This window comes from Populus trichocarpa, chromosome 11 (genome assembly GCF_000002775.5).
Source record: "Populus trichocarpa isolate Nisqually-1 chromosome 11, P.trichocarpa_v4.1, whole genome shotgun sequence".
Lineage (NCBI taxonomy): Eukaryota > Viridiplantae > Streptophyta > Magnoliopsida > Malpighiales > Salicaceae > Populus > Populus trichocarpa.
In genome coordinates, this window is record NC_037295.2 from 2237429 (window position 1) to 2263137 (window position 25709).

General features: G+C 34.0%; 1 protein-coding gene and 1 pseudogene across 33 annotated transcripts in view; one reads left to right on the forward strand and one right to left on the reverse strand.

Annotated features, from left to right (window-relative positions):
* The window catches only part of LOC18108790 (cysteine-rich receptor-like protein kinase 29), a 91471-nt gene that overhangs the window by 65027 nt on the left and 735 nt on the right, over window positions 1-25709 (forward strand). For 6 of the 33 annotated variants that reach the window (XM_052445579.1, XM_052445605.1, XM_052445588.1 and 3 more), the window contains 4 exons: window positions 19354-19564; window positions 19699-19936; window positions 20105-20252; window positions 20356-20757. In XM_052445579.1, the coding sequence (XP_052301539.1) occupies window positions 19354-19564; window positions 19699-19936; window positions 20105-20252; window positions 20356-20706 (948 nt within the window). In that variant the 3' untranslated portion in view covers window positions 20707-20757. Of the gene's footprint in view, window positions 1-17466; window positions 17969-18784; window positions 18924-19145; window positions 19268-19353; window positions 19565-19698; window positions 19937-20104; window positions 20253-20355; window positions 20758-24029; window positions 24216-24316; window positions 24440-24585; window positions 24708-24850; window positions 25062-25218; window positions 25457-25551; window positions 25700-25709 lie in introns of those variants that run through there. The other 27 variants (XM_024581261.2, XM_052445587.1, XM_052445583.1 and 24 more) reach the window with 15 other exon arrangements.
* LOC18102938 (cysteine-rich repeat secretory protein 38-like) lies at window positions 968-2156 on the reverse strand (annotated as a pseudogene).

Genomic DNA, 25709 nt, shown 5'->3' on the forward strand with positions numbered 1-25709 from the left:
AAAAAAACTATAAACCAAAAGAATAAGGATTAAAACAAAAATACAAAAAAGGTCAAACTGTAAATTTTGAAGGAGAAAAGATTAAAAAATAAAAAAGCATACTAACAACAAACCAAACCACAACCACTGACATAAACCACACAACCAAGAAATTAAGAACACGATGACGCTTTTAATGACATGTTAAAAAGGCATTTTTTGGATGCCAAGTGGCGTCGCCCGAACTACGTAGGCGCCTCCCACGCGTCTGCAAGTGTGCTTCATGCACTCCAATCTTTTTTGTTATTTTTTTTATTGTTTATCTTTATGAAAAGACTCAATTGCTCTTAAAATGACATGATAATCAAGAAAAAAGCCTTTTTTAAAACACAAAAAAGCCTTTTGTGGCTATTATTATTATTATTATTATTTTCAAGGGAATTTTGGTAATTTTCCTATGCTTTTGATTTTTTTATTATATTTTATATTTGATCAAGTAAGAAACTGTCCCTTATCTTACATAATAATAATCAAAAAACCATTTTAAAAATATCAAATTGCCTTTTAACACCAGCATTGAAGATTTTGCTTTTAAAAGTATTTTAGTTTTTTTCATTATATTTTTAAAATGCAGAAACACATTAACCCCTGATCATTTTGGTAATAACTAATATACCATGTAAAAACACTTTAAGTCTCTAATAACTAGATTTAAATTATTTGATAGGAGGGAGAAAGACATCATTATAATATTCCAATAAACAATATCAAGTTGTTTAGTAATTTAACTATATTAAAATAATCTCATTTTCATGTTATCGTTGTCTTTGTAATTATATTTATTCATATTGTTTAAAAAAAGATTAAAAATGCACCAAACAAGGTTAGAGAAGCTTAATCTATATCCCTCGTTAATCTAAAACCAAACACAATTTAAAATAATAATAATAATAATAACTCACAGACTCATATAGTATAACTCCAAAAAAAAATGAAAAGGGAAAGAAATATTATATAATATTTAATGTACAGTTAATTGAATACATATTTCAATACTAACAATATCTCCATTTCTCCATGAACAAAAGAAGGTATTCAAAAGCATATTAAAGAACTAACAGAAACACTAGCACTGGAAAGGCCATGCCAATTGCAACTCGATGCGGTGAGGATCTTGTGGAACCTGCAATTTTGCCAAGTGACAAGTATATTTGAATGCCAATTTACGATCAAATCAGGAATTGGATCGACAATTCCAAAAAAAAAATACATATCAAATTTCAAACAAAGAAAGAGACACAGAGAGCAACAATTTGAATAATTCACAGAACTCACCTCCCTTTGCTGCAGGGGTTGAAAAGTTGAAGTAGAACTGGTAGTCATAGTACCACATTCTACAACTAGATCCATAAATATCCCAACTTCTCTTATTTCCAATAATATTTAAATATGTCGCCAATTGGAAATCCAAGCACTTGCCACAGTCACTCTTGCTGAGATCTCTAGTGCATTGAGCCATGCCATACCTCTTCCCACTCTGTCCAACATCCAATACTGCGGTATAGAACATCGAGGGCTGGTTGGGAGTTGTAGAAGCAAGCGTTTTTGTGAAGTTAAGTCCTTCAGAAACCACTTTTGCATCTTCAAAATTGGTGTCATTGTAAGTTGCCACCATTCCTGATTGATCCAATTCACCGAAAAAGCTCCGGTCTGAATACCTTAGGAAACACCACTTAAACCAAAGCTCCGGTCCAAGTAACATTCTTGATGCAGGCTGCACAGTCTGTGGCAGAAATATCACCTCTGCATTGTGTAAGGCCATAAATCTTGTTAGCACCTTTACCTGCTGCGGTCGTGTAGAAGCCATTTTGGATAGGCGCATTAGCAACAAGTGAATTCTGCAGCTCGCTCAGATTGGCTTGGTATTCACTGCTATTGGTAGCATTATCAACTTCAGTACATTGCGAACCGAGATCGGAATTACTGTCAGCATGGCAAGGGCTAGATAACAGCAGAAAAGTTGAAAATATAATGAATATTAACAATTCCATACTTTGAGTCCAAGGGAAACGAAGGGCAGAGGTCATGAATGGGATATGTTCTCTATTTATGTTCATATCATAATCAAAACTATCAAATCGTTGCCTTTGTGGAATGTAATCATGCCGTGTAGAATTTGTTTAGCACTACATGATTGAAGACAATGAAACCAGCTGTACTTGTTCATATATCGTTAAAGCATTATTATATATTTGTTTAGCACTACAAAATTGAAGTCAATGAAACCTAGTTGTACTTGTTCTTATCATATTTGCTTAGCAATAGAAAATGGATGTGGATGAAATCATTTTCTTAATTAAGCTCCATATGGATATGCTTAGCAATATAAAAATTGAAGTCAAACAAAACTAGCCTATGTGAGGTTTAAGTTTAAATGGAACGCCCATAGTAAGGTTTAAGTTTTTTTTTTGGATGGAATTTAAAATAAATAATTAATTGTAATATGATATCAAAACTTCATGAGTTCTAATGGCCTAGCAAATATTCTGAAGCCCAAGTCACTTGACAGAGACCAAGAGACGGGCTACAAGTGAGGAGCATTGATGAACAATGTATAAACTTGAGAAAGAGTCATCCACCATAAAACTTAAAGTCCAGGCTCAACTATTTACATAAACATTTGGGCGAATATGAAAGACCTAACGCAATGAATCAAAGTGTCTTGATAATGTGCTTATGAACTGGATAGAAAAAGTAAAGCCCAATAAAAAGTTTAAATGTGTCCAATATTTAGTCTAATAAAAATAGTAATAATTTTCTATTCGACTGGTGAATTATGCTTAAGTTTTTCCAGGAGATACAATAGACCCAGTTTTGTTGTTTTTATATTTTACTTATTTTTCCGAGTGAGTTTCGCTTTTTTTTCTCTATATAAGCTATGCCAGTTTTTTGCTACTATATAGATAGTTGGTGTGTTATTTTTAAGAGAATTTCAAAATTCATGAATTATTGACTTTTCAGAATAAATTAGTAGTTTTCTCTATAATTTAGAATTGTAATCTTAAATAATATTTGATTATTATTTTGAAATATAAAAAACAAAGATAACTAGAATAAATACGTGTTTAGTCGTGCAGACAAAGGTTTTTTAATCTCTCTTAGAAAGTTTTTAGCTATTTTGTTTTTTTGTGTGTACACATGGAAAAAGAGACAAAATCAAGGCTTTGTTTGTTTCATAAAAAAAAAAAATTTAATTATTTTACAAACTTTCCCGTATTTGTTTACTATTAGAAAAATTAGTCAGCAAAAAACACTTTCCAGTCAAATGAAAATTTGGCTTGGTTTCTAGGAAAGTGTTTTCCTTTTATTTTGGGCAGAAAACACTTTCCAGAAGTTGTGAAAAATTTAGAAATATCATATTATTTTGCTGATTATATCAAATTTGATCTTCAAACTTTTGATTGCTATATATTTTGTTTTGATTTTTTTTCAACTTCATCCCTTAGAATTTGATTTAATTTAATTTTTATATTAACTTTGATCCTTATTTTTATGATTGTTAGTTTTTTTTCTCTTATTATTTTTTCAATTGAAATTTTTTATCTATCAAATTTGGTCCTTTTTTTTTAATAATTAATGAAATTGTAATTATTATCTATAAATATCTCTTTAATCATTTTATAATTTTGATCTATTTTTTATTTTACTAATTTTCAACTATGTTTTATAACACCCACAATTTTGAGTGTGTAAATTTTTAAAAATAATTTTTTTTATAAAATTTAATAGTTTATAATAATTAAAAAATGAATGAATTAGAGTAAATATTTTTTTATGAATTGAATAAATAATTAACTAAAGAGTAATTTTTATTAAAATGTATATAAAGATTTCTTCTTCTTCTTTTAGCTAATGAGTGAGATTTTTCATATAATGAAAGAACATAAATATCATTATTGAAAGATTAATATAATAATTAAAATAGACATAGAAAAACATAAATGAAAATTGGTAATGTTTTTAAAAAATTGGATTTAATGATTGTTTAAATCATTATTTAATTATATTATCTTCTTAGAAATGAATTTTTATTATGATTAAAAATCCATTTTAAAATTGATTTTGATGAGTAGAGAAACTACCTTTTAAAATTAAGAAATCTCATTTCTATCCTTTTTGCTTTAAACAAGCCTAATTAGTCCATCTGGTTCTAGTCCCATTTGTGTGTTGAATATATTTAAAGAAAAACTAATCAATTTTCCTAAACATGTATGCAAATGTATAAAAAGGCCTCAAATCTTATTAGTTGGGTCCAAGCTCCGAAAAGGTCTTCATGTCTTTAGCCCAAGGATAATGCATAAAAAAAGCCTCAAACCTTTGTCTAGAAAACAATCACTCATCAATTCATCAGGACCTCCGATCAAGTCATAGACATAAATGGTCAAAATTAATGTATTGCATCTAACCAAAATAAATGGTCTCGAAAACAATCCTCAGGCCCTCTGAAAGCATCCTCCGATCATGGAACCTCTTACACGACCAAACTCAAGAATGCATACAAGAACAAAAGAAACATAATTAACCGAAAGTACTCATATTAACTTGTAAAAAATCAAGTCATTCTATAAAAAGCTTAAAACACGCAAAAACAAGAAACAAGAACAAATAAATTCACCTTCATTAGAATATTGATGTCCTTAAGTCACCCTAGACTGTAAAACACACAATAATGTAAAGCAAGCAAAGAAGATACACACACATACGAAGCAAGTTCGATACGTACATATCCTTTCATTTTATGTTTTTTTTATATATATTTTTAAATATAAGAAAAAAAAAAGCATAAACTTAGACGAAGGGACACTTTTCAAGCCAAAGCACAAAAACAAGCACAAAGTAATTTTACAAATCAAATAAATATGCATATGTGTGTGAATTTAGGCTTAATAACCAAAACATAAACATTTAAAAATATGATAAAAGTAGGATATCAATAAAAATGGGTCTACTGTCGAGCTTTTCTGATTAAAAAAAATGAAATTTAGACAATCATTAAGAAATGAGCAACCTTGAAAACACAAAAAAAAAACATTCAAGACTTGGTTTAAAGGTTGGAAATCAAGCTGCCTAGGAATAGAAAAGCATATTATAGAAAAGTATATCGTGCGTGGTGGATATTATCCTTGAGAAATAACTTACGCTGTGTACCTTTTTTATAGTCTAAAATATAACTGAAGGTATTTTCAATTACTAACGTTTGTTTCCAAGTTTTTATTTACTATTTCTTTACTTATTCTAAAAATTAAAAAAAAGTATAAACATGGGAGGATTCAAATTTAAAATTCATTTTTTTCTAATTAAATGGATATATATCCGTAGATTAAAAGTCCAAGTGGAAAGAGGAGTCTTTTTCAAACTATTGGCTGGACTTGTATAAATAATTATATTTTATATTCAACAGGATAAGATCTCCTTTTAATAATAATTAGCAATATAATTAAAAGAGACACGATTGTATAAACAATTGTATAAACACTAAACTAGTTTGATATATTATTTTAAGCGTTTAATTAGTAAATTTATGTTGTAATTCATTGATTAAATTGCGTGGGGACTTGAGTCGAGGTTGAGGGTTCTAATCCCAGAAGAGGCAATTGAAATCTTTTAAGCAACAGGTTTTTTTAACAGGCTCATTGCTTTTTTTATTAGGTTTTTTAGCCTATTTTTTAATATTATATTTTTATTCTTTTTATTTTTTTGAATTTTTTGAATTTTTTATTTTTTTTCCAGTTATTCATTTAATATAAGGTTTTATTTAATTTTATTTTCCAAGTTGATGGTAAATCAATATTTTTTATATTTTCTTATCATATAATAAAAAAATTAAGATGATATACTTTTTAAAAAATAATAAAATGGCAGTATATTGGATTAACTCGGGTTAATACAGGTTAATATATAAAATCTACAACCTCGGTCAAAAGAACATAACAACTTCATAAAAAGTAAATAAAAGAAAAATATAGTGAAACTCAATTTTCAATCAACCCAATGTTAAATAATAAAATTGAAAAAATCAATTAAAAAGAGAGAAAAAAAAACTCAGGTCAACCTAGGTTAATATATCAAACCTGGATCATTAGACTGAGATAACCCAATAGAAAACAAATCAAAATAAATCATAAAACTCAATTCTCAATCAACCATCCCTTACCGATCCGTCTTGCCGCAAGTTTTTCAAGTCCTCTCTCGCAATCCAGGAGGTATTATTTGGCAGAAATTGCTCCTTCAACTCTCGTTTCAGACTCTCCCATGTCTCCACTTTTAGCCTACCAGCGTTCAAGTCCTCCTTGGTCCTTGTTCGCCACCACAACTTTGCATCACCCCGATAGATACATCAAAAATGGGCATAGCACACAAGAAGGACTTTGTGTAATCCTTTAGTTGAGTTAATGAAAAGGTTGTGACTTGTTCCTGTAATTGTGTATTTTGTTCATAGTCATTAGTGTTATTCCGCTTGCTTGTGACATTGAAAGAGTGTGGGGATCTCTTGGGTTTGTGGGACAAACTAGTCGTAGGCAAAACACGAGTGAATCGGTGAGGGAAAGGCTAAGTCTAGAGGGATTAGACTGCCGCGTGAGGTGTGTTTTTGGGACAAAAAATTGACCCCATGACAAGTGAACGATGAAATTGGAAGAAAAAGACTGAGTAATCCCAAGTTAACTCGTCAAAACTTTTACTTGGTTCATGTGACTTTAATAACCTTATAGAAAATAATCTAAAATAAATTATAAAATTTAATTTTCAATCAACCCAAATATTGTTGGAAGAAATTGAAAAAATTAACAATCAATTACAAAAAACGAAAACCTAAAAATATCCTAAGTATCTAGGTTAATATGCAAAACTCATGACTTGAATAATGAGACTTAGATAATTTTATAAGTAAATTGAAATAATATATAAAGTTAATCTTCAATAAATTTAATATTAAAAGATAAAAAAAATTCAATAAACAGAAATTTTGTGAGGAGAGAACAATGATTTCCCTCCTCAATTAATCCTTGTTAATTATTATTTTTTTAATGAATTCTCTGCCTACAATAGTTAACACCCTCCCTGTACCTGTAAAAACACGATGTCACAAAAGCACAATTGATACCTTCTCCTCTTCACAACCTCTTGACTTTAACGCCGCTGCAATATCATATTGCAAAGAAACTTTCAACAAGGAGAAAAGTCACCAACATGCTGCTATACGTCAGAATTTCGAAACTCTTTAAGGCCGGCAGCTGTCAAGGGTAGTCGTATCTACCTTTTGCAGTAACTGATGATGTTTCATTTCTACTTACCAAAAAAAAAAAGATGATGTTTCATTTCTAACCTCCATGGCCGAATCTAAAAAAAATAAAAAAATCTTGTCTTTACTTCATCAAATACATTCCATAACCAGATCCTCGCCTCACCATTTTCCCTCAAGTTAATCCTGATGAAAATTGTGTTTTCTTCTACTCAATCCCACATCCTTTCTTTCAGTTCTGATCACAATTATTACCCTTATTAGCTCAATTGCTAGCCAACCAGCTTACACTTACCCCTTCTGTTCAGATCCTCAGAATATCACAGATTAAAACGCTAGCTAGTTACACTTCAAACCTTAGTGCCCTCTTGAGTTCTTTATCCTCCAAGGCCTCCCTGAACAGCTTCTATGCAGACAGTTCTAATGGTATTTGCAGTCTATACCTTTGCAGGGGTGATGTAAACCTGCATTAACAATGCTACTCGAGAAATACAACGGCGATGTGCTTCTAAGAGATGACTTGCAAGGTCAGGTGTGACGTGTTGATTTGCACCGGTATCCGGAAACTAGTCAGCAGTACCTGCAGAATTATGTAGTGCCAGATTGGCACTATGTTGCTGTCCATAGCCACGTTGCTGAAGTTGGGAGCACTGAGGAGCAGTGTGTCCGAAGTTTTGACATAACTGGCAGTGGGAATTGGATCCCCTGTTGCGCTGCCAATTTCCCTGCCAGCTGCCGTGTCTGTTGTCGTTGCTGGGAGTGCTATGGAAGCTACGAAAATCAGGCCTGGAGCCAGAATTTCGAGACCCTCTGTGAAGGTTTTGTTGAGGATGCCAGCTGCCATAAGAACGGCTCCTATTGTGTCCAAACTGAGCAGAAGACTGACGGTGAGAGAAGAGTGCTGAAGGTGGGATGTTTAGTGTGGTCAGCAATGGTGCATGAATGGCAGCAGATCCCATAGACAAATGAGAGGATTTATGAATAAATTCATGAGTTAGCAGATGACTAAGCAAATCTGCATATGGTAGAGGATCTGCCCTTGTAACAAGACTAGTCACTAAGTCCTTAAATTCTCCGCGAAGGCCACGAAACACATATAGATTGAAATCGGTTAGCGAAATAGGCCGGCCAGCAGCTACTAGCTCATCAAATAAAGTCTTAGCTTTTTGCAGAAATTGAGTTACCGAATCATCACCTTGTTGAAGGTCTTGAAGGGAGCCATGAAGTTGCATAATACGGGAGTTGGATGTAGAAGCTAAAGCTTGCTTAAGTGTGTGCCAGACAGAACATGAGGTTGGACAATCAACAACAAGATGAAGAACTTCCATGGATAGCGAAGAGAGCAAGGCACTTAGAATGAGTTGGTCCTGTTGTTTCCAACGAAGAAAGAGTTGAGATACCTGAAGAGAGACACCATCGGCAGCAAGAATATATGGAGAGGGGCAGGAGTTTGAACCATCAACAAAGCCGAAAACCCCTTGGCCTAAGAGATACGGTTTCATCTGCATTCGCCAATACAAACAATTTGTGTTTGTCCTTTTCTGTTTTATGTCAAGGATCTCAACACCAATGAAGTACTCCTCTCAGGACAGAGTAAAGATGGTCTCTATACATTGTCAAGGTTCAGGTCTTCCGTCCCGTCAATTCCTCAAGCCTATTGGTCTCCTTGTATCTCTGCTTCTGCTGATTTGTGGCATCGTCGCCTAGGTCATCCTACCTCCCGCATTTTTCAATTTTTAGTCTCGAAAAATAAGATTATTTGTAACAACAAACGTTTTAATTTTCAATGTCAAAGTTGTCCCTTAGGAAAATCATCGTGTTTGTCTTTAAGACCTACTGGTCACAAAACTTCTGCTCCGCTTGAATTAATTTTTAGTGATGTGTGGGGTCCTGCTCCCCTTTTTTCTTCGGATGGTTATCGTTATTTTGTTATATTTGTTGATGCGCACATAAAATATATATGGTATTATCCACTTGTTGCAAAATCTGATGTTTATTCTGTCTTCCATCAATTTCAAACTCTTGTCGAACGTCAGTTTTCTTTAAAAATAAAATATGTTCAAACTGATTGGGGCAGTGAATATCGCAAACTCTCCATTTTCTTTCAGACTATTGGTATTCATCACCGTCTGATTTGTCCTCATACTCACGAACAAAATGGAACAATAGAAAGACGTCATAGGCATATTGTGGAAACTGGCCTTACTCTTCTAGGTCAATGTAAAGCTCCATTTTGTTTTTGGAATTATGCATTTGACACTTCGGTTTATCTCATTAATCGTATGCCTACTCTTGTTCTTGATAATCGATCCCCTTTTGATTGTTTGTTTCAACGGTCTCCTGATTATCATTTTTTACGTACTTTTGGATGTCTATGTTTTCCTTTTTTGAGTCCTTATAATAATCATAAATTGGATTTTCGGTCTTCTCCTTGTGTGTTTTTTGGCTACAGTTCCTCTCACCTTGGTTATCGATGTTTTGACATTGCATCTCATCGCATGTATATCTCTCGTCATGTCCGTTTTCATAAACATGTTTTTCCGTTTGATAAATCTGAACATATTGCACAGGTCTCCACCCAAACCCACACACTATCTCCTATTACCATCCTCCCAAATCTAACCCACTCCCCACTGTTCACCGCTCAAAACACACCCCATCCCGCCTCTGCCTCTGCCCTACCCTCACTGCCGACCCAAACACCACAGCCTCCATCTTTCCCTTGCCGCTCACCACATGCATCTTTATCTCACCATATTGTTGCAGGTACATGTTGTAGCTCAGTGTTTCCTGCTCTCCAGCATGAGGTCCTTGATAGTAGTGGGACATCCTCTGGTTCCTCCTCTGCTTCTCTTTATTCTGCTAGTAACCCGGTTTCTGCAGACTCTGCCTCTGCTGCCAGCCCTCCACTTGTGGCAGCTTCTTCCCCTGGTCTGAATCTGGTGGTTGATCTCTCAGCTTATCCATTGCATCAAGCCACCTCTGTGATGCCTCCTTCTCCTGCATCACCACCGTTGCTCAGCCGACACCCTATGGTCCTTAGATCACGGCAGCCCAAAACCGCAAATATGGTCTCCTTTGCTGCAGCTAATACAACTGCCACCTGGGTATTGCTCTCTCCTTCCTCTGAACCTGTTGCCTTTTCTGATGCAGATAAATATGTTGCTTGGCATGATGCTATGTGTGATGAGATCAAGGCTTTACGATCCAATCACACTTGGTCCCTAGTGCCCTTTCATCCTTCGATGAATGTTGTGGGCAGCCGATGGGTATATCACATCAAACGTCGTGTTGATGGCAGCATTGACCGTTATAAAGCCCATCTAGTTGCTAGAGGCTTTACTCAACAGGAAGGCATTGATTATTCTAAAACTTTCAGCCCAGTTATTAAACAGGCCACCATCAGATTAGTCTTTTCAATTGCAGTTTCCCGTAATTGGAAGATTCATCAGCTTGATATTCATAATGCTTTTCTCAATGATGTTCTTACTGAAGAGGTCTACATGAAACAACCTCCAGGTTTTGTTGACCCTACTCTTCCATCTCATGTGTGCAGATTGCACAAGTCACTATATGGTTTAAAACAGGCACCAAGGGCATGGTACACTTGTCTGAGTGATTTTTTACTCTCTATTGGTTTCCTTGCCTGCAAGGTTGACACCTCCCTATTTATCTTATCTGATGACACTAATATCTTTTATCTCCTTGTCTATGTTGATGATATTCTGCTTACAGGCAGCAACTCTGCCATGCTATGCACATAAATCGCATGCTACACAGCAGAGGCTTTGCAGCCTATTTATAGACAAACATGTGAGCTGCAGGGCTCACCCATGATCTCCTATTTTTCAGGACATAGTGGGGCACTTTCTCCCCCATGATCTCCATGATCTTAGTGGCCTATTTACCCGCAAGTGATGTGGCATGATCCCACAATTTCGGCAGCTTGGAGAGCACCTCAGTTATACTCCCACGTTCTGCCCCCATGATACTGCCACTTCACCCACGTTCTACCCCCATGAGGCTGCCACTTCACCCACATTCTGCATGTCCACAAGGCAGTCCCAACTGCCTATCTTGCTGCGTCAGTTGCTGACTTAGAAGGTCCATTATCTAAGCCCCACGTCCATGCCAAGTCGCAAGCTCAAAGACTCGCATAGACCATCGCACGCTGCCTGCCGAATTCATCTCTGCCTATGCAAGGCTGCCGCTGTCCATCGCTGTCGAATTCTAGGCAGTGTGCTTTCGTTGGCGTGTCCCCGCGCCTAGAGCTCTAACACATAACTTTCTATTTATAAAAAAACCTAAAAACCCTATAAATGACAAAATATCAATTTGCCTATTAAATAATATCACACATATTATTTTAAGTTAATTTTACAAATTTATTCAATCAAGTCCTTACTTGATTGGTTCTGGGTCTAGAATTGTAACCCCCTGTATTAATTACATTCTAGTCCTTAATTTCTAAAATTTATTTACAATCAAGTCATAGTTGATTATTCATTCCATTTTAATTTCTGACCAATAGTTTTTATATGTATGCCCCATTAGGTTTCCTAATAAGTTAGCCTAAATATAAATCATAATCCTAAATAAAATAGGATTAAATAAATTAAACAAATTAATTTATTATCAATTCAATAATTGATTGATTTATATTTGAAGATCAAATATAATGTCTAGCAATATGTCATGATCCCCCAAATATTAGAAAAGTCATAAATGGTTTGACTTAACTTTGTAATGACCAGTTTCTCAATATAATTGTTATCCTTTTATAAAAAATATTCTGATTTAAACATTATAGCATAGAGTGTGTCTACTCTGCCAAATCATGTTTCTTTTCAACATTATAGTCATTGATTTTTTGAATAAGATTTTAAACTCTTTTCAAATATCATTTCACCTTGTGCAAGAATTTACAATCAATACTATTTGAGAACATGTAAAATATTTTTCTTAATTCACCTAGGATGATGAATCTTCTCTTGATTACTAAATACTTTCATAAAGTTCGTGTTATACCCAATATATGTCCATTTGTTACCCTTGATTAGGACAACGTGTAGCATGATCAAAACATAATACTCTCTGTATAAGATAACTTAGCTAGCGATCTCAAGTCTAAGGATCACTTATACAATTATCACATGAGTCTTTTTATAGACACATATGATCTCTTTATATAAAATTTACATGTGGGTTAGTTCAGTGTACATGTCATCCGACAAGCACCTACATATTAGTTCTAGGTATCCCTCATACCTCAGCTTATGAGAACAACTTTTCTTTTCATATAGAAAATAATAAAATATGTATCAATTTCAACAACTCTAATTAATATCCAGTTTTAATAGAGCATTGATCATGAATATTTAGGAACAATATTTTGATGCAATAAGAATCTTATAATTATAATAATTTTATAATTTCATTTCCAAAATATTTTTGTTCTAAGAATTTTATCTTTACTCTAGATTTATTAATCAAATATTATATTCATTAATAAAATATTTGATTAATATTAAAGATAAATATATATTTATTAATAAATTAAATATATTTACATTAACAAATTAAATATCACGTGCGTGTAATTAACCGATCTCCATAAAGCATATCTAGTCTCTCTCTAACCATAAAGCATATCTAGTCTCTCTCTAGCACACCTCATGGCTGCAATGTCGAGCAAGAAATCATGCCTTGCAGCTTGCACCATTTTAGTCAACACGACAAAAGCTGCCTAAATAAAGCATCTTTCTACCTAAAAGGGTGTAGCCAGGCCTCTATCCTCAAACATTGAAATTCAAAGCGTGTTTTTTCTTTCTTGGTTTTGAACATGAAAGATTATGGACTTCTCTTTTTCCAAAGATTAAAGAAAATAAACACCCGAAGATCAAACCCCATCATGCCTGAATTCTTCTCTTGATCCTCCACAAAGCTAGATAATTGTTAGAGGGAAGAGAGCAATAGTGCTAATGGAGTCCTTAAGACCAGTATCGTTGTCTTCATTTTCTGACATCCTTCTGCACCTAGCTTCTCTAGCCATAGCTCAGCCTAGCTTCTAGTACTATGAATGTGCTAATGGTGGAGGTAACTACACGACTAACAGCAATTTCCAAAGAAACCTCAACAGTCTCTTGTCTTCCCTGGATTCCAATACCCAAATTGACTACGGATTTTATAATCTATCTGTTGGTCAAACTGGCCCTGACCAAGCAAATGCAATTGCACTTAGCAAAGGAGATATTGGAGTAGAAGATTGTCGATTGGAAAAAGGCAAAGCTTAGTCCCAGGACATCCCAGCAGAGTCGTTATTCTGTCATATTTAGATATCGCGATGACCGATTAAAAATAATCTTGATTGGAAAAGAAATAAATATCTAGTATCTTGTTCTTTTAGGGAGAAAATATCTAATTTAAGGAGTCATCACCTAGTATTATGGTTACTAGGAACCTTAACTGGTCAACAAAGATTCTATGATATGGGACTGGTTACACAAAAGAAAAGATACTATCACCCCTTAAGCGTTCTACCTGAGGCAGACTGCATTGCTTGTTTTGTCTAGAATTGCTAAGAATTTGTTCTTTTTTTATTCTTTCTTTCATGTTCCTGACTCTGGTGTCAGTGAATAATTCCTACGAATATTTCCAACTCTAGCGTTAGTAAACATCGCACAAATCCAAAAAATACAATACTCCTGACTCTGGTATTAGTGAATAATTTCATAAAATTTTAAATTTTTAATGAAGAAAAAACAATTTTTCTATATTTTTTTCTACTACTACTACTACTAATTATTATTTATTTATTATTTTTTAAAACTAGATCAAGCCTAGTCGGGCTGGTTGGATCCAGCCAGCCCGATCCAGGTACTAGCAGGCCCGTAACCGGCCCAAAAAGCAGGCACATGTGAACTGGTTCACGCGTGCACTCCATAGTGAAAAGGTAATTAATTTTACCTTGGCACTGTTTTTGAACAAAACTTGGAAATGGAATTGCAGGGCAGGAGGAAGAATGCTTACCTGGGTGAAGACAGCAACGGAGACGAAGACGAGGGTGATGATCCTACCTCTGGTCGAAGAACGTCCTACTCTTCCCTTTCCTTTTCAATCTCACTCCCCTCTCTCTCTTGTTTTTGGTTTACTTTCCCCTGTGTTACTTTCCTAGTTCTTCCGTTCTCTCTCTCGGTCTCCTCTTCTGTTCTCTCTCAATTGCCTTACTCTGTTATTTGCTTAATTGTTTTACTATGTTTTCTCTTCAATCGTTTTGCTCCCCTCTTTCCTCCTCGTTGATTTCTCTGGTATTTATAGGGATCACCCTTCTCTGCTCAGCCTACGTCTCTCCTCCTGATAAGCACGGCTTGGGGAGTCGGTTTCTGCTAGGACTCGGACGCGATATTCAACCCTTATCTCCCCTGGTTGTGATCACCATGAAGATAAGGATTGATCTTTTGTGTTTTGATAGGACTAGGATGCTGGCATTTTAATTTCTTCCCTTCTTTGCAGGCGGATTTGCAGTGTCAGAGGAGGAAGAAGAAGAACTGCGTATGCTTGAAGCGGTGCCGTTTTGGACAGGGTATGACCATTTTCAATTTGGTCCCTGAAGTTTATAAATTTTTTATTCAAGCCCCTGATCTTTTAATTTAAAATTTTAACCCTTTGAAATTAGATTAAAAAGCAAATAGATCAAAAGTTAGGTTACAAGTTACAACAAGCATCACCAAGGTACTCTCCTCCACCACTAACAGAAGGTAACAGAAGGTATGTGATGCAGGAGAAAGCTGAAGACAGTATAATAAAGAGAGAACACGACTTGACTTCGTAATTTTGAAGTTATTTGAGTAGAAAATAAAAATGGCCGAACTTGACTTCGTAATTTTTAATTAAATAACTAACAAATGTGATCAATAGATGGCCATATGCTCATGTGAGGTTATTTCAAATAATGATGCAAATTGTGCATTTTTCCCCTTTTTATACAAAACAATTTGGTGTTATAGTCACAATAAAATATCAAAGTTCTTTGGACAAATCAACGGCCATCGTTTCAATTGAAAATAGTAAACTGAAGGCTGTCATTTCCGTTATGGGGTGGCCATTTTAGAAGGACTTAAATATGTGAAAACCTTTCAAGAACAAGGAGGATTTTGAATAGTTTCCAGACTTTGTTTTAAATATGTGAAAACCTAGCAATCAGAAACTTATGGGATTTCACAATTTTTTCTCATTTTGGAAGTTTGCCGGTAGCTTCAGCTAGCACAAGTGTGTGGTGGGTTGGTCAATAAGTCAGAATTGTAGGGTTAGATCAAGTTGTCTTTCTTCATTCATGGAAAAAAACAAGAAATTCCGCGTTTGGTTTGCCAAGACTGTTGGCGCTCAAGGCAACTTGTCCAAGTTGTTCCATGTTGATGCTCTTTCTCAATCAATTGCTTGCTACCAATTTGTACATTTTTTAAAAGTTTTTCTTTCTTCATTCATGGAAAATAAATGTTGAAACTCTATCTTCTCTCTATTCTTTGGAACAAAGATATGAGTGGCCCCAGTATCACATATTTCCATATAGTTTCTTCTCTATTTTCTCCTTATTGTTTTAGCACCTTTTGTGAAGAAGATGCAATCACAACCATATCCTATAAAACATTTTTTTCATTTTGGGTAGCTTTTAAAATTATCTTCCCAAAACTTCTCTCGAACATCCCTAATAATATATCATTTTGGGGTCTCTTTATCATCCACAAATGTCTCCAACGAAACGTGGCCACATATTCTTCAAATTCATAATTCCATCACTTTCTTATGTATCTCATAATTCTTTAAGTAATGGATATTAACTATATATTAAAAGATCCGAGTTTTTGTTTTCATTTTTGAACTCTTTTCTCAATTGCAATTGTATCCTTTTATAGCCTAATTAGAAAGAATTGAATTTGAAATTATAGAAAAAAATCAAATTAAAAAATAAATAATTAAAAAGTAAAGCGTGTACGTAGAAAACACATTGCTCACTCCAAATTCAAGATAATTTTAATTTTTTTCATAGTTTATTTTATTTATTTATTAGTTCTTAAATTGAATAGAAAAGAGAGAAAATAATTGAAAATGATAAAAAATATTTTATTTCATAACAAAAATATTTAATATAACTCTAGAATAACCTTTGAGATATCGCATATGCGAAAGCATGCAACATATAACAAATCTTAATAAATAAAAGAATATCAATATAATTTGTGATGATAAAATTAAAATTAAATAAATTCTAATAATGAAAAAAAAAATTATAGAAGAAAGAGATTAGTCATAAATAATGGAATTAAAAAGCAAATGTCTCTTTTGTTTTAATATATAGTGTTAATAATTTCTTTTTAATGATTTTATTCTATTGATGTTTTTCTTAATTAGGGGTAGGATTGAAATTACTATTCTATTAAGGATATAGTAATTAATAAAAATAATAATAAATATATAATTTTATATATAGTTATGGATTTTTAAATATCGGGTTTGAGCATAGGCATTGAACACGGCACCATTATCTGCAAGGAAAAGCCCAGCCCCTTCAAGAGTTCCCCGCTATGAGGGTTATATTTTTTTTAATCTTTAAAAGTTGCTGACTTCGGATGGCTGCTGAGTTTTAAGAGATCAATAAAAGAGCCTTTTTGCACGTTGCCAATCCTCGTCAAGGTACCGAGTGCCATATATTTTATGGTCAATTCAAAGTAGGTGTCCTTAATAAATAAATAAGAAAACAGTTTCATTAATAAAAAATATCACAAGGCCATACCACTTCACCATGTACGCAATTAAATATCACAAGGCCATACCACTTCACCATGTACGCAAGCACGGTGCCAATGGATTCTTCAAAATTAGTGCTTCTACTTTCATTCTTTTACATCCTTCTACACCAACCTTCCCTTACGGCTGCTCAGCCGAACTTCAATAATTATAACTGTAACTACAACAACACCGGCAACTACACAACTAATAGCACGTACCAAAGAAACCTCAACAGCCTTCTGTCCTCCCTAGCATCCGACACTCAAATTGACTACGGATTTTACAATCTATCCGTTGGCGAATTTCCTGACCGAGTAAATGCAATTGCTCTATGCAGAGGAGACGTTGCCGTTGATGTTTGTCGAAGTTGCGTTAATGACTCTACTCATAAGATCTTAGAGGTTTGTCCTAACAAGATGGAGGCATTTGGAGTTTACGAACTCTGTATGATACGATACTCAAACAGATCTATATTCGGTGTTGTGAATGAAGAACCATCTATCTACCGGGCGAATCGACAGAATGTTTTGGATGTAACTCTATTTAATCAGGCACTCCAAACATTATTTGCCAGACTTCAAGCCAAAGCTGCATCAGGGAACTCTTTAAAGAAGTTCGCAACTGGAAACCAAAGTGCTGGAGTTGAAACAGTATATGCTATTGTTCAATGCACGCCTGACTTATCTGAGGGGCAGTGCTCCAGTTGCCTGCTTGATGTTTTTCGGATGATTCCAAACTGTTGTGATGGGAACGTACAAGGGAAGATTGGAGTTAGACTCATAAAACCAAGCTGCAATTTGAGGTGGGAGATTGGAAAGTTTTTTAACGGTACACTTGAGATATTACCATCACCTCCACCACCACAAATATCATCACCTACATCTCTTCCTGCACCAGCACAAGGTAGGCCTTGGATTGTTATTAACTCCCTCCCGAACTTTTATTTTGATGTTTTGATTTAGTAATTTAATAGTTTAATGATATCCTTAAATCATTCAATTTGAATTAGGTAAGGAAAAAAAAAAAAAAAAAAAACTTGGTGTGTTTTTACCATGTTTAATTAATTAATATTAAAAGAAGTAAAGATTAATTAATATTAAAAGTAGAGTAAATTACAATAACCTTCTTGACATATTATAAAATTATAGAGATCATTAAAAAAAATTGAAGCTTTAAAAAAGCCTTTTAATTTCATATATAAAACCATATTACAGAAGCTTCATCCAAAGTTCATTTGAGAAGATATTTAAATTGAAAAATTAAACAAATTATAGAAAGAACATAAAAATGGGACTTGGTTATTTTATTAGTACATCAGCAATATTAATTTAAGTCATTTCTTATTTATTATTTGTATATTTTTATCCACTTTTGGAATTTTTTTTATTTAACTATTTTTTAAAAACAGTAATTAAAGATATTTTGGATATAGTCAAGAAATTTTGTCAAATCTTCAAAACTTTAAATGTTTTCTATAATTTTATAATAGGAGTTATTGTAGTTTAGCCTTAAAAATCTGCTATTATTTTTTATGTTTTAGATTATGGAACATGATAGGATTTGGATCTATTCTTTTAAAAGAACCAAAAATTAGCTGATGGTTAAGCTTTTGCGAGTCATGGGGGCAACTTTGCTTTGGGTCATAATTAAGGCCTCAATCATTGAGACTGTCCACATTCAGAACTCACAAGTCTCGACTCAAGTTCTTAAAAATTTTAGGTTTATGCAGGAAAGAAGAGCAACACAGCACGGATCATTGTCATTACTGTTGTCCCAGCTGTCGGTGTTATGATACTCGTCATCTGCATCTGCCTATTCATAAGAACACGAAAGCAAAGGGAAAAGGAAAGAGTTGAAAGTAAGTATTAATTTGGTTGCATGAAGATAGTATTTGGTTGTTGAATTGTATTGAAATAAACGATGAGAGGGGCTCTTATTTTTTATTTTAAAAACACATAAAATTTTTATGTGTGTGTGTGTATTTATATTTAGTTACACTAACTAAATACAGTTTACGTTTCTTCCTTAATTTCCAATGCTATTACGTTTCCGTGCATGCTAACTTGTTCAACTTTTGAAGCTGTAGACGAAATAGAAAGTGCAGAATCATTGCAATTCGCATTCAGCACCATTCGAGATGCAACAGAGGACTTTTCGGAGAAAAATAAGCTGGGACAGGGTGGATTTGGTGCTGTTTACAAGGTAGTAAAGGATATACTGCTATTTACATATAGTTAAATCGCAATGCTCAAGATGATACAGGTAGTAATGGATTGATATGATTTCAGGGAGCACTTCCTAGCGGACAAGAGATTGCTGTGAAAAGACTTTCTAAGGACTCTGGGCAAGGAGATTTGGAATTCAAAAATGAAGTCTTATTGGTGGCAAGACTCCAGCACCGGAATTTAGTCAGGCTTCTAGGTTTCTGCTTGCAAGGAATTGAAAGGCTTCTTATCTATGAGTTTGTGCCTAATGCGAGCCTTGATCACTTCATATTTGGTAAGGCTAGGAACCAGCTAATTTACAATTGTATTATAAGCAATTGAGTCTCCTTCGAAATAAGAAGCTCAAATGAATATTTCTCGTACTCTTTCACTTGAGTAAATTGAGCCATGCGATTCCTTGAAATGTAGATCCAATCAAGCGTGTGCATTTGAACTGGGAAAGACGTTACAAGATTATTGGAGGAATTGCTCGAGGGCTCCTTTACCTTCACGAGGATTCTCGACTTCGAATCATTCATCGTGACCTCAAAGCCAGCAACATTTTGTTAGATGAAGAGATGAATCCGAAAATTTCAGATTTTGGCATGGCGAGGTTGTTCGTAGTGGATCAAACTCAAGGCAATACAAGTAGAATTGTGGGAACCTAGTAAGTATCTGAACATGATGAACAGCATAATTACCATTTATTAAGCTCATCCTTTATTGCATTGTATCAAAGAAGAAGAAATGAAAAGTCCCAACAATATAAATGATGTTAAACATTGTTAACATTGTCGAATCTTATAATATTAAACTTTTCGTTGATGATAAACAGTGGCTATATGGCTCCAGAATATGCAATGCAAGGACACTTCTCGGTCAAGTCAGACGTATTTAGTTTCGGCGTGCTAGTTTTGGAGATTGTGACTGGTAAAAAAAATAGTTTTCGCAATGGAAATGACATAGAGCACCTTTTGAGCCATGTAAGTATAGAACAATCCACCAATCAAACACGTTATTTAAGGCTTTATAGGGATATCTGCAAGCCCTTCAATATTGTGAATTCACTTTGGATAAATTTTGTAGGCATGGAGAAACTGGAGGGAAGGGACTGCTCAAGATATGATAGATCCCGTTTTGAGTAGTGGCTCAGCAACAGAAATGTTGAGATGCATCCACATTGGGTTACTCTGCGTTCAAGAAAATGTAGCTGAAAGGCCGACAATGGCTTCAGTAGTTCTCATGCTAAGCAGCTCTTCCCTCACATTGCAAATACCTTCTCAGCCTGCATTTTTTATGAACAGCAGCACATATCAATCAGATCTGTCATCCTCAATGGAGCATAATTCAAGGGTGACTGAGTCCTCGCTATCTGAATCTGTAGCTATCCCTTTGTCCAAAAATGAGGTTTCAATTACTGAGTTGTATCCTAGATAATGGTTTAGCTGCAGAGATTTAATATAAAACCAGTTTTGCGGTTTCAGTCAATCATTGGAATGTTTGGATTGGGATAAATATTTGACATCGTATCAATGTTTTAATGACCTTAGAATATCATTACTTTTATTTTCTCTAATTAGATTAATAAAATTAAACATAAAATTTAATTAATGACCTTTGAATGTTTTAATTGAGAATGATATTCTTTTTTGTACATTTTCCGATTCATATCATTTTTGGTCATCATTAATATTGCTGAATGACAAGTAGATCCTAGTGGACGACTGTGTGTTTCGTACATCAATTTTTTGACAACATTTATGTTATTCATACATAACTATATTTTTAATAGTCTGTATTATTGTTATAAAAAAAAGATAGCATTTTGTTACCATTTTTAAATAGAAAAAATAAAGTTATTAGAGACAAAGAGAACATGTTTTCATGGTTATGCCCCTTAACAATTAAAAATTAAGCCCCTCGAATTGTTTATCAAATCAAAGGACATGGATTTACCTATTTTCTTATTTGACGTATAATATTGGAATCATTTATATAAGAGAAAAAAATATAACGAAACCTTTTTATTTTTCATGAGGTAATATGTATTGAAATTGATATATATATAGCCAGTAATATGCACTATATGAGTTGAAATCATTTTATAAATGATCACTTGAATATTTAATTCAAATAAAACATTAATTTAATAGTAATTATAAAACTATAATCTGAAATAATAATTAATAGGTTAGTATTTTGAAATGTTTTCCATTTTTTTAAATAATACAATAGATAAATATTATTTTTATTATTTAGAAGATATTTTCAAAGTGAAGATTTAGAATTAAGTGTTTATTTTTACTGCTTATTTAAATCTTTATATCTTATATTAATAGCATAATTAAAATGAATTCATACACTTTATTATGTATGCATTTAAGATTGATATCAATTAACGATTCACGAGTTTCAAATTATCAAATCCTTGAATTTAACTAGACTTAATCGACCGCATGGTGATACTAAGTGAATCAGTTGATTGCTTGTTTATTGTCATAATCCAATTTTTGATTTTTTTTTATTTTTTTTATTAAAAAAAATAAAAATAATAATGATGAAAAAAATGAAAAAAGTGATGATGAAAAAATGGAAAAAAAGGATGATGAAAAAAGAAAAACAAAATGAAATGAATGAAGAGTAAATTGAAATTTGAATCAAGACAATATAAATTGGAAGTTTGAAAACTCAATTAAATTTTGGATTAGTTTAATTAATCCAATCAAGAGCTTAATTGAAAAATTGATAAGTATGAGACTTAATTAAACTTAAAATTAGTTTAAATAATGATATGAGAGGTTTAATTGAAGAAATATCAAAGTTTCGGGCTGATTCGGGTTAAAATTGCAAGAAATTAAAGTAAAGGACCATTGTGTAAATATAGATAACATTAAAGGGCTTAATCATAATTTACCTCGGGGCTTGATTACAAAATGTCAGAACGTCAGTGACCAAATTGAAAATGGCTATTCCATCCCAAAACGGCGCCGCTTCAATGGACACTGTTCATCTTCTCAAGCAGACCAAACTGGAAGAGGAAAAGCCACCCCGCGCCCCACGATGCGTCTCCATCATCACTGTAACGGTCTTGTGAGTCCGTTTCATTTGCCTTACCAACGCATGGCATTCTCGGGCTTTATAAATACTGAGGTGGAGAGATTTTAATGTTTAACTGCTGCTATGACAGATTAATAACAATGGAAAAGTGTTATCCATGTCCTCCTCTCTCTTTTTTTACGTCTAAGAAAACTCAGGTTTTCTTTGTACGTTATGATATTGTAACTAATGTTCACTAATTAAAAAAAAAAAACTTGCAAGAAGATTAGCGACACCTCAAGTCGGTGCCCCCAACAAAGCGCTAGAAATCGAACAAGTTAAAACTAATTTTATAACGTTAACTACGACCATGCATGGGTATTTATGCTAACGTGTTGTTTATAAGATTAATTAATGACATTGTTTATGCTAACGTGTTGTTTATAAGATTAATTAATGACATTGTTTTGCTATTCCAACGTCAAAGTTTTGAAATTCTAACACAGTAAGTCTTCAAACCAGACAAGTAGTTAGTATGGGACGAAAAAAAAACAGCTGTATGTGACTGAGTCTATTGACTTTTTTTTTTTGTCACAGCCAACGTGTCTATGTCTTCACACGGAGTCTTTGAAGAATTTTAAACAGTCTAAAGGCAATTAAGCAGTCAGAAATTGGGAACCACAAGTAAAGTCTACATTTGCCGTAAAACTAAAATGCAGCCTAACTACAAAATAAATAAATAAAAAATAGAAAGAGTAATCACTTGAATTTCTCTAAGAAAATTGGGACCACAAGTAAATGAATAAATAATAAAGGCACAAAGAAAATTAATCACTTGAATTTCTCTAAGAAAATCCCACGATTTAACCTCAAAACTTCTTGATCGATTCTTACGCGGAAAGTCAAGATAGTACTTTCCAATAGATGGCACCATCGAAATTGCTACCTCTTTTTTTGTCCTAAATTCGTTAACAAATTAGCCATGCCAATGTCGCCAATAGCCTCTTTGTATATAAAATACCATTTGTGAACAGAAGTTAATATTTCCTCTGATGAAATGGGTTCTAAAACTATCGTCTCTCTTCTTTTTCATGTTATTATCATAAGCATCACTCTTACCGGTGCTGAAGTCTGTTATAACACAGGAAACTTTACAGCTAATAGCACCTATGCAAAAAACCGAGACCTTGTTCTCCGTTCACTAGCTTCCAATGTCACAGCCAATGGGGGTTTCTATAATACTACAATAGGTTTAGGCAATGACACAGTTTATGGTCTTGTGCTCTGTATGGCTTCCCCATCAGCTGAAAATTGTTCCAGCTGCGTCAATTATGCTATTCAAACTCTCATGGCGGGATGTCCAAACCAAAAAGAAGCAATTTCATGGGGAGGGAATCCACTTCCATGTATTGTACGCTATGCGAATCGTTATTTTTTTGGATCACTTGAGACATCTCCTACTAGCGCTTATTATAATGAGGGTATCCTTGACGCAACTTTTAGACAGTTTGAACAATTTTGGAGTGGTTTGGGAGAAACGGTAAAAAACGCTTCCACGGGCTCATCCAGGCTTATGCCAGCAGTTGAGACAGCAGACCTACCATCCACTCAAAAAATTTATGTATTTATGCAGTGCACTCCTGATGTATCACCGAGTAATTGCAGTGTTTGCCTACAAGAATCCGTAGATTACTATAAAAGTTGTTGCTACGGGAATCAAGGAGGTCTTGTCCTGAAACCAAACTGTGTTTTTCGGTGGGAGATTTATACCTACTACGACTTATTTCCTCAAGTAACATCTCCACCACCATCTCCATCACCATCACCATCACCATCTCCGTCTCCATCTCCATCATCTCCTCCATTTGTTATTAGTTCTCCTCCACCAACCAATACCACAATCAGGAAAGGTAGGCTAACTTCTTTTTCTATACTGAAATTATTTCACTTGTTTTACGGTTTCCAGTTTCAGCTTCTGTAATTTCTATCTTAAACATGGCGTGCTTGGCAGGGAAGGAGAATACTGCTTCTCGGACAGTTATTGTTACCATCGTCCCTACAGCTATCTTCTTGGCACTTGTTATCCTCATTCTCACCGTTTTCCATTTTAGGAAGCCAAAGCAAGAGGTCGAAAGTAAGTTATTGCTTATTGGTTCTTACATAATAAACAGCTTGGGTTCATTAATACGAATCAAAATTCACTAGATAATTTGTTTTTCTTCCAAGCATCCTACAAATTAACTTTGGAAACAAAACATTAACAACTTGCTTTTTGTGAAGATTTCGATGAAATTAGTATCGCAAAATGCTTGGAATTCAAATTCGCCACCATCAAACTTGCAACAAACGACTTCTCTGATGATAATAAGCTTGGACAAGGTGGTTTTGGTGCTGTTTACAAGGTACTTTATTATAACTAGTAGAAAATAAACGGTATCGGTTTTTTTAATTTAAAAAAAAAAAAAAACTTTGAAGGTTAATTCATTTTTCAAATTGATGCACTTAATTTTCTCTGTTTCTTTTTCTCAATGGATATATGCTTCAGGGTATACTTGCAGACGGACAAGCTATAGCTGTAAAGAGATTATCAAGTAATTCTGGGCAAGGAGAAGTTGAATTTACGAATGAGGTACGGCTACTAGCCAAGCTTGATCACCGGAATCTTGTAAGGTTACTGGGGTTCTGCTTGGAAGGAACAGAAAAGCTTCTAATCTACGAGTTTGTGCCTAATTCAAGCCTCGATCAATTTATACATGGTAATCCTGAATTCCATATTATCTTATAATTTTTTTTTCCCTCATCATTTTTTTTTTATCAAGATCAATTCATGTTTGTAAGAGAATTATAACTAGTGTCAAATTCTATAGACAAGTTTTCCGAAGTTTCTGAAGCTCTCATTTTATGCACGCTTAGATCCAAACAAACGATTCATCCTGGATTGGGAGAAGCGCTACAAAATCATAGAAGGCATAGCTAGAGGGATTCTATACCTGCATCAAGATTCTCAGCTCCGGATTATTCATCGTGATCTCAAGCCTAGCAACATTCTGTTAGATGGAAAGATGAATGCTAAAATTTCGGATTTTGGAATGGCAAAGTTAATGAAAACTGATCAAACTCATGATGCTGCATCGAGGATCGCTGGAACCTTGTAAGTCTAATTATAGCAATAATGAAAGAGGTGTGAATACTGAATGCTTATGATTCGCACCATTGCAACTAAGATCTGTTAATGTACCATTTCAGTGGCTATATTGCTCCAGAGTATGCAAGGCAAAGACAGTTCTCGGTCAAGTCAGATGTGTTTAGTTTTGGAGTGCTAGTCTTGGAGATTGTGAGCGGTCAAAAACCTAGTTTCCGCGATGGAGATGACATAGAGCACCTTACGAGCCATGTAAGTACAA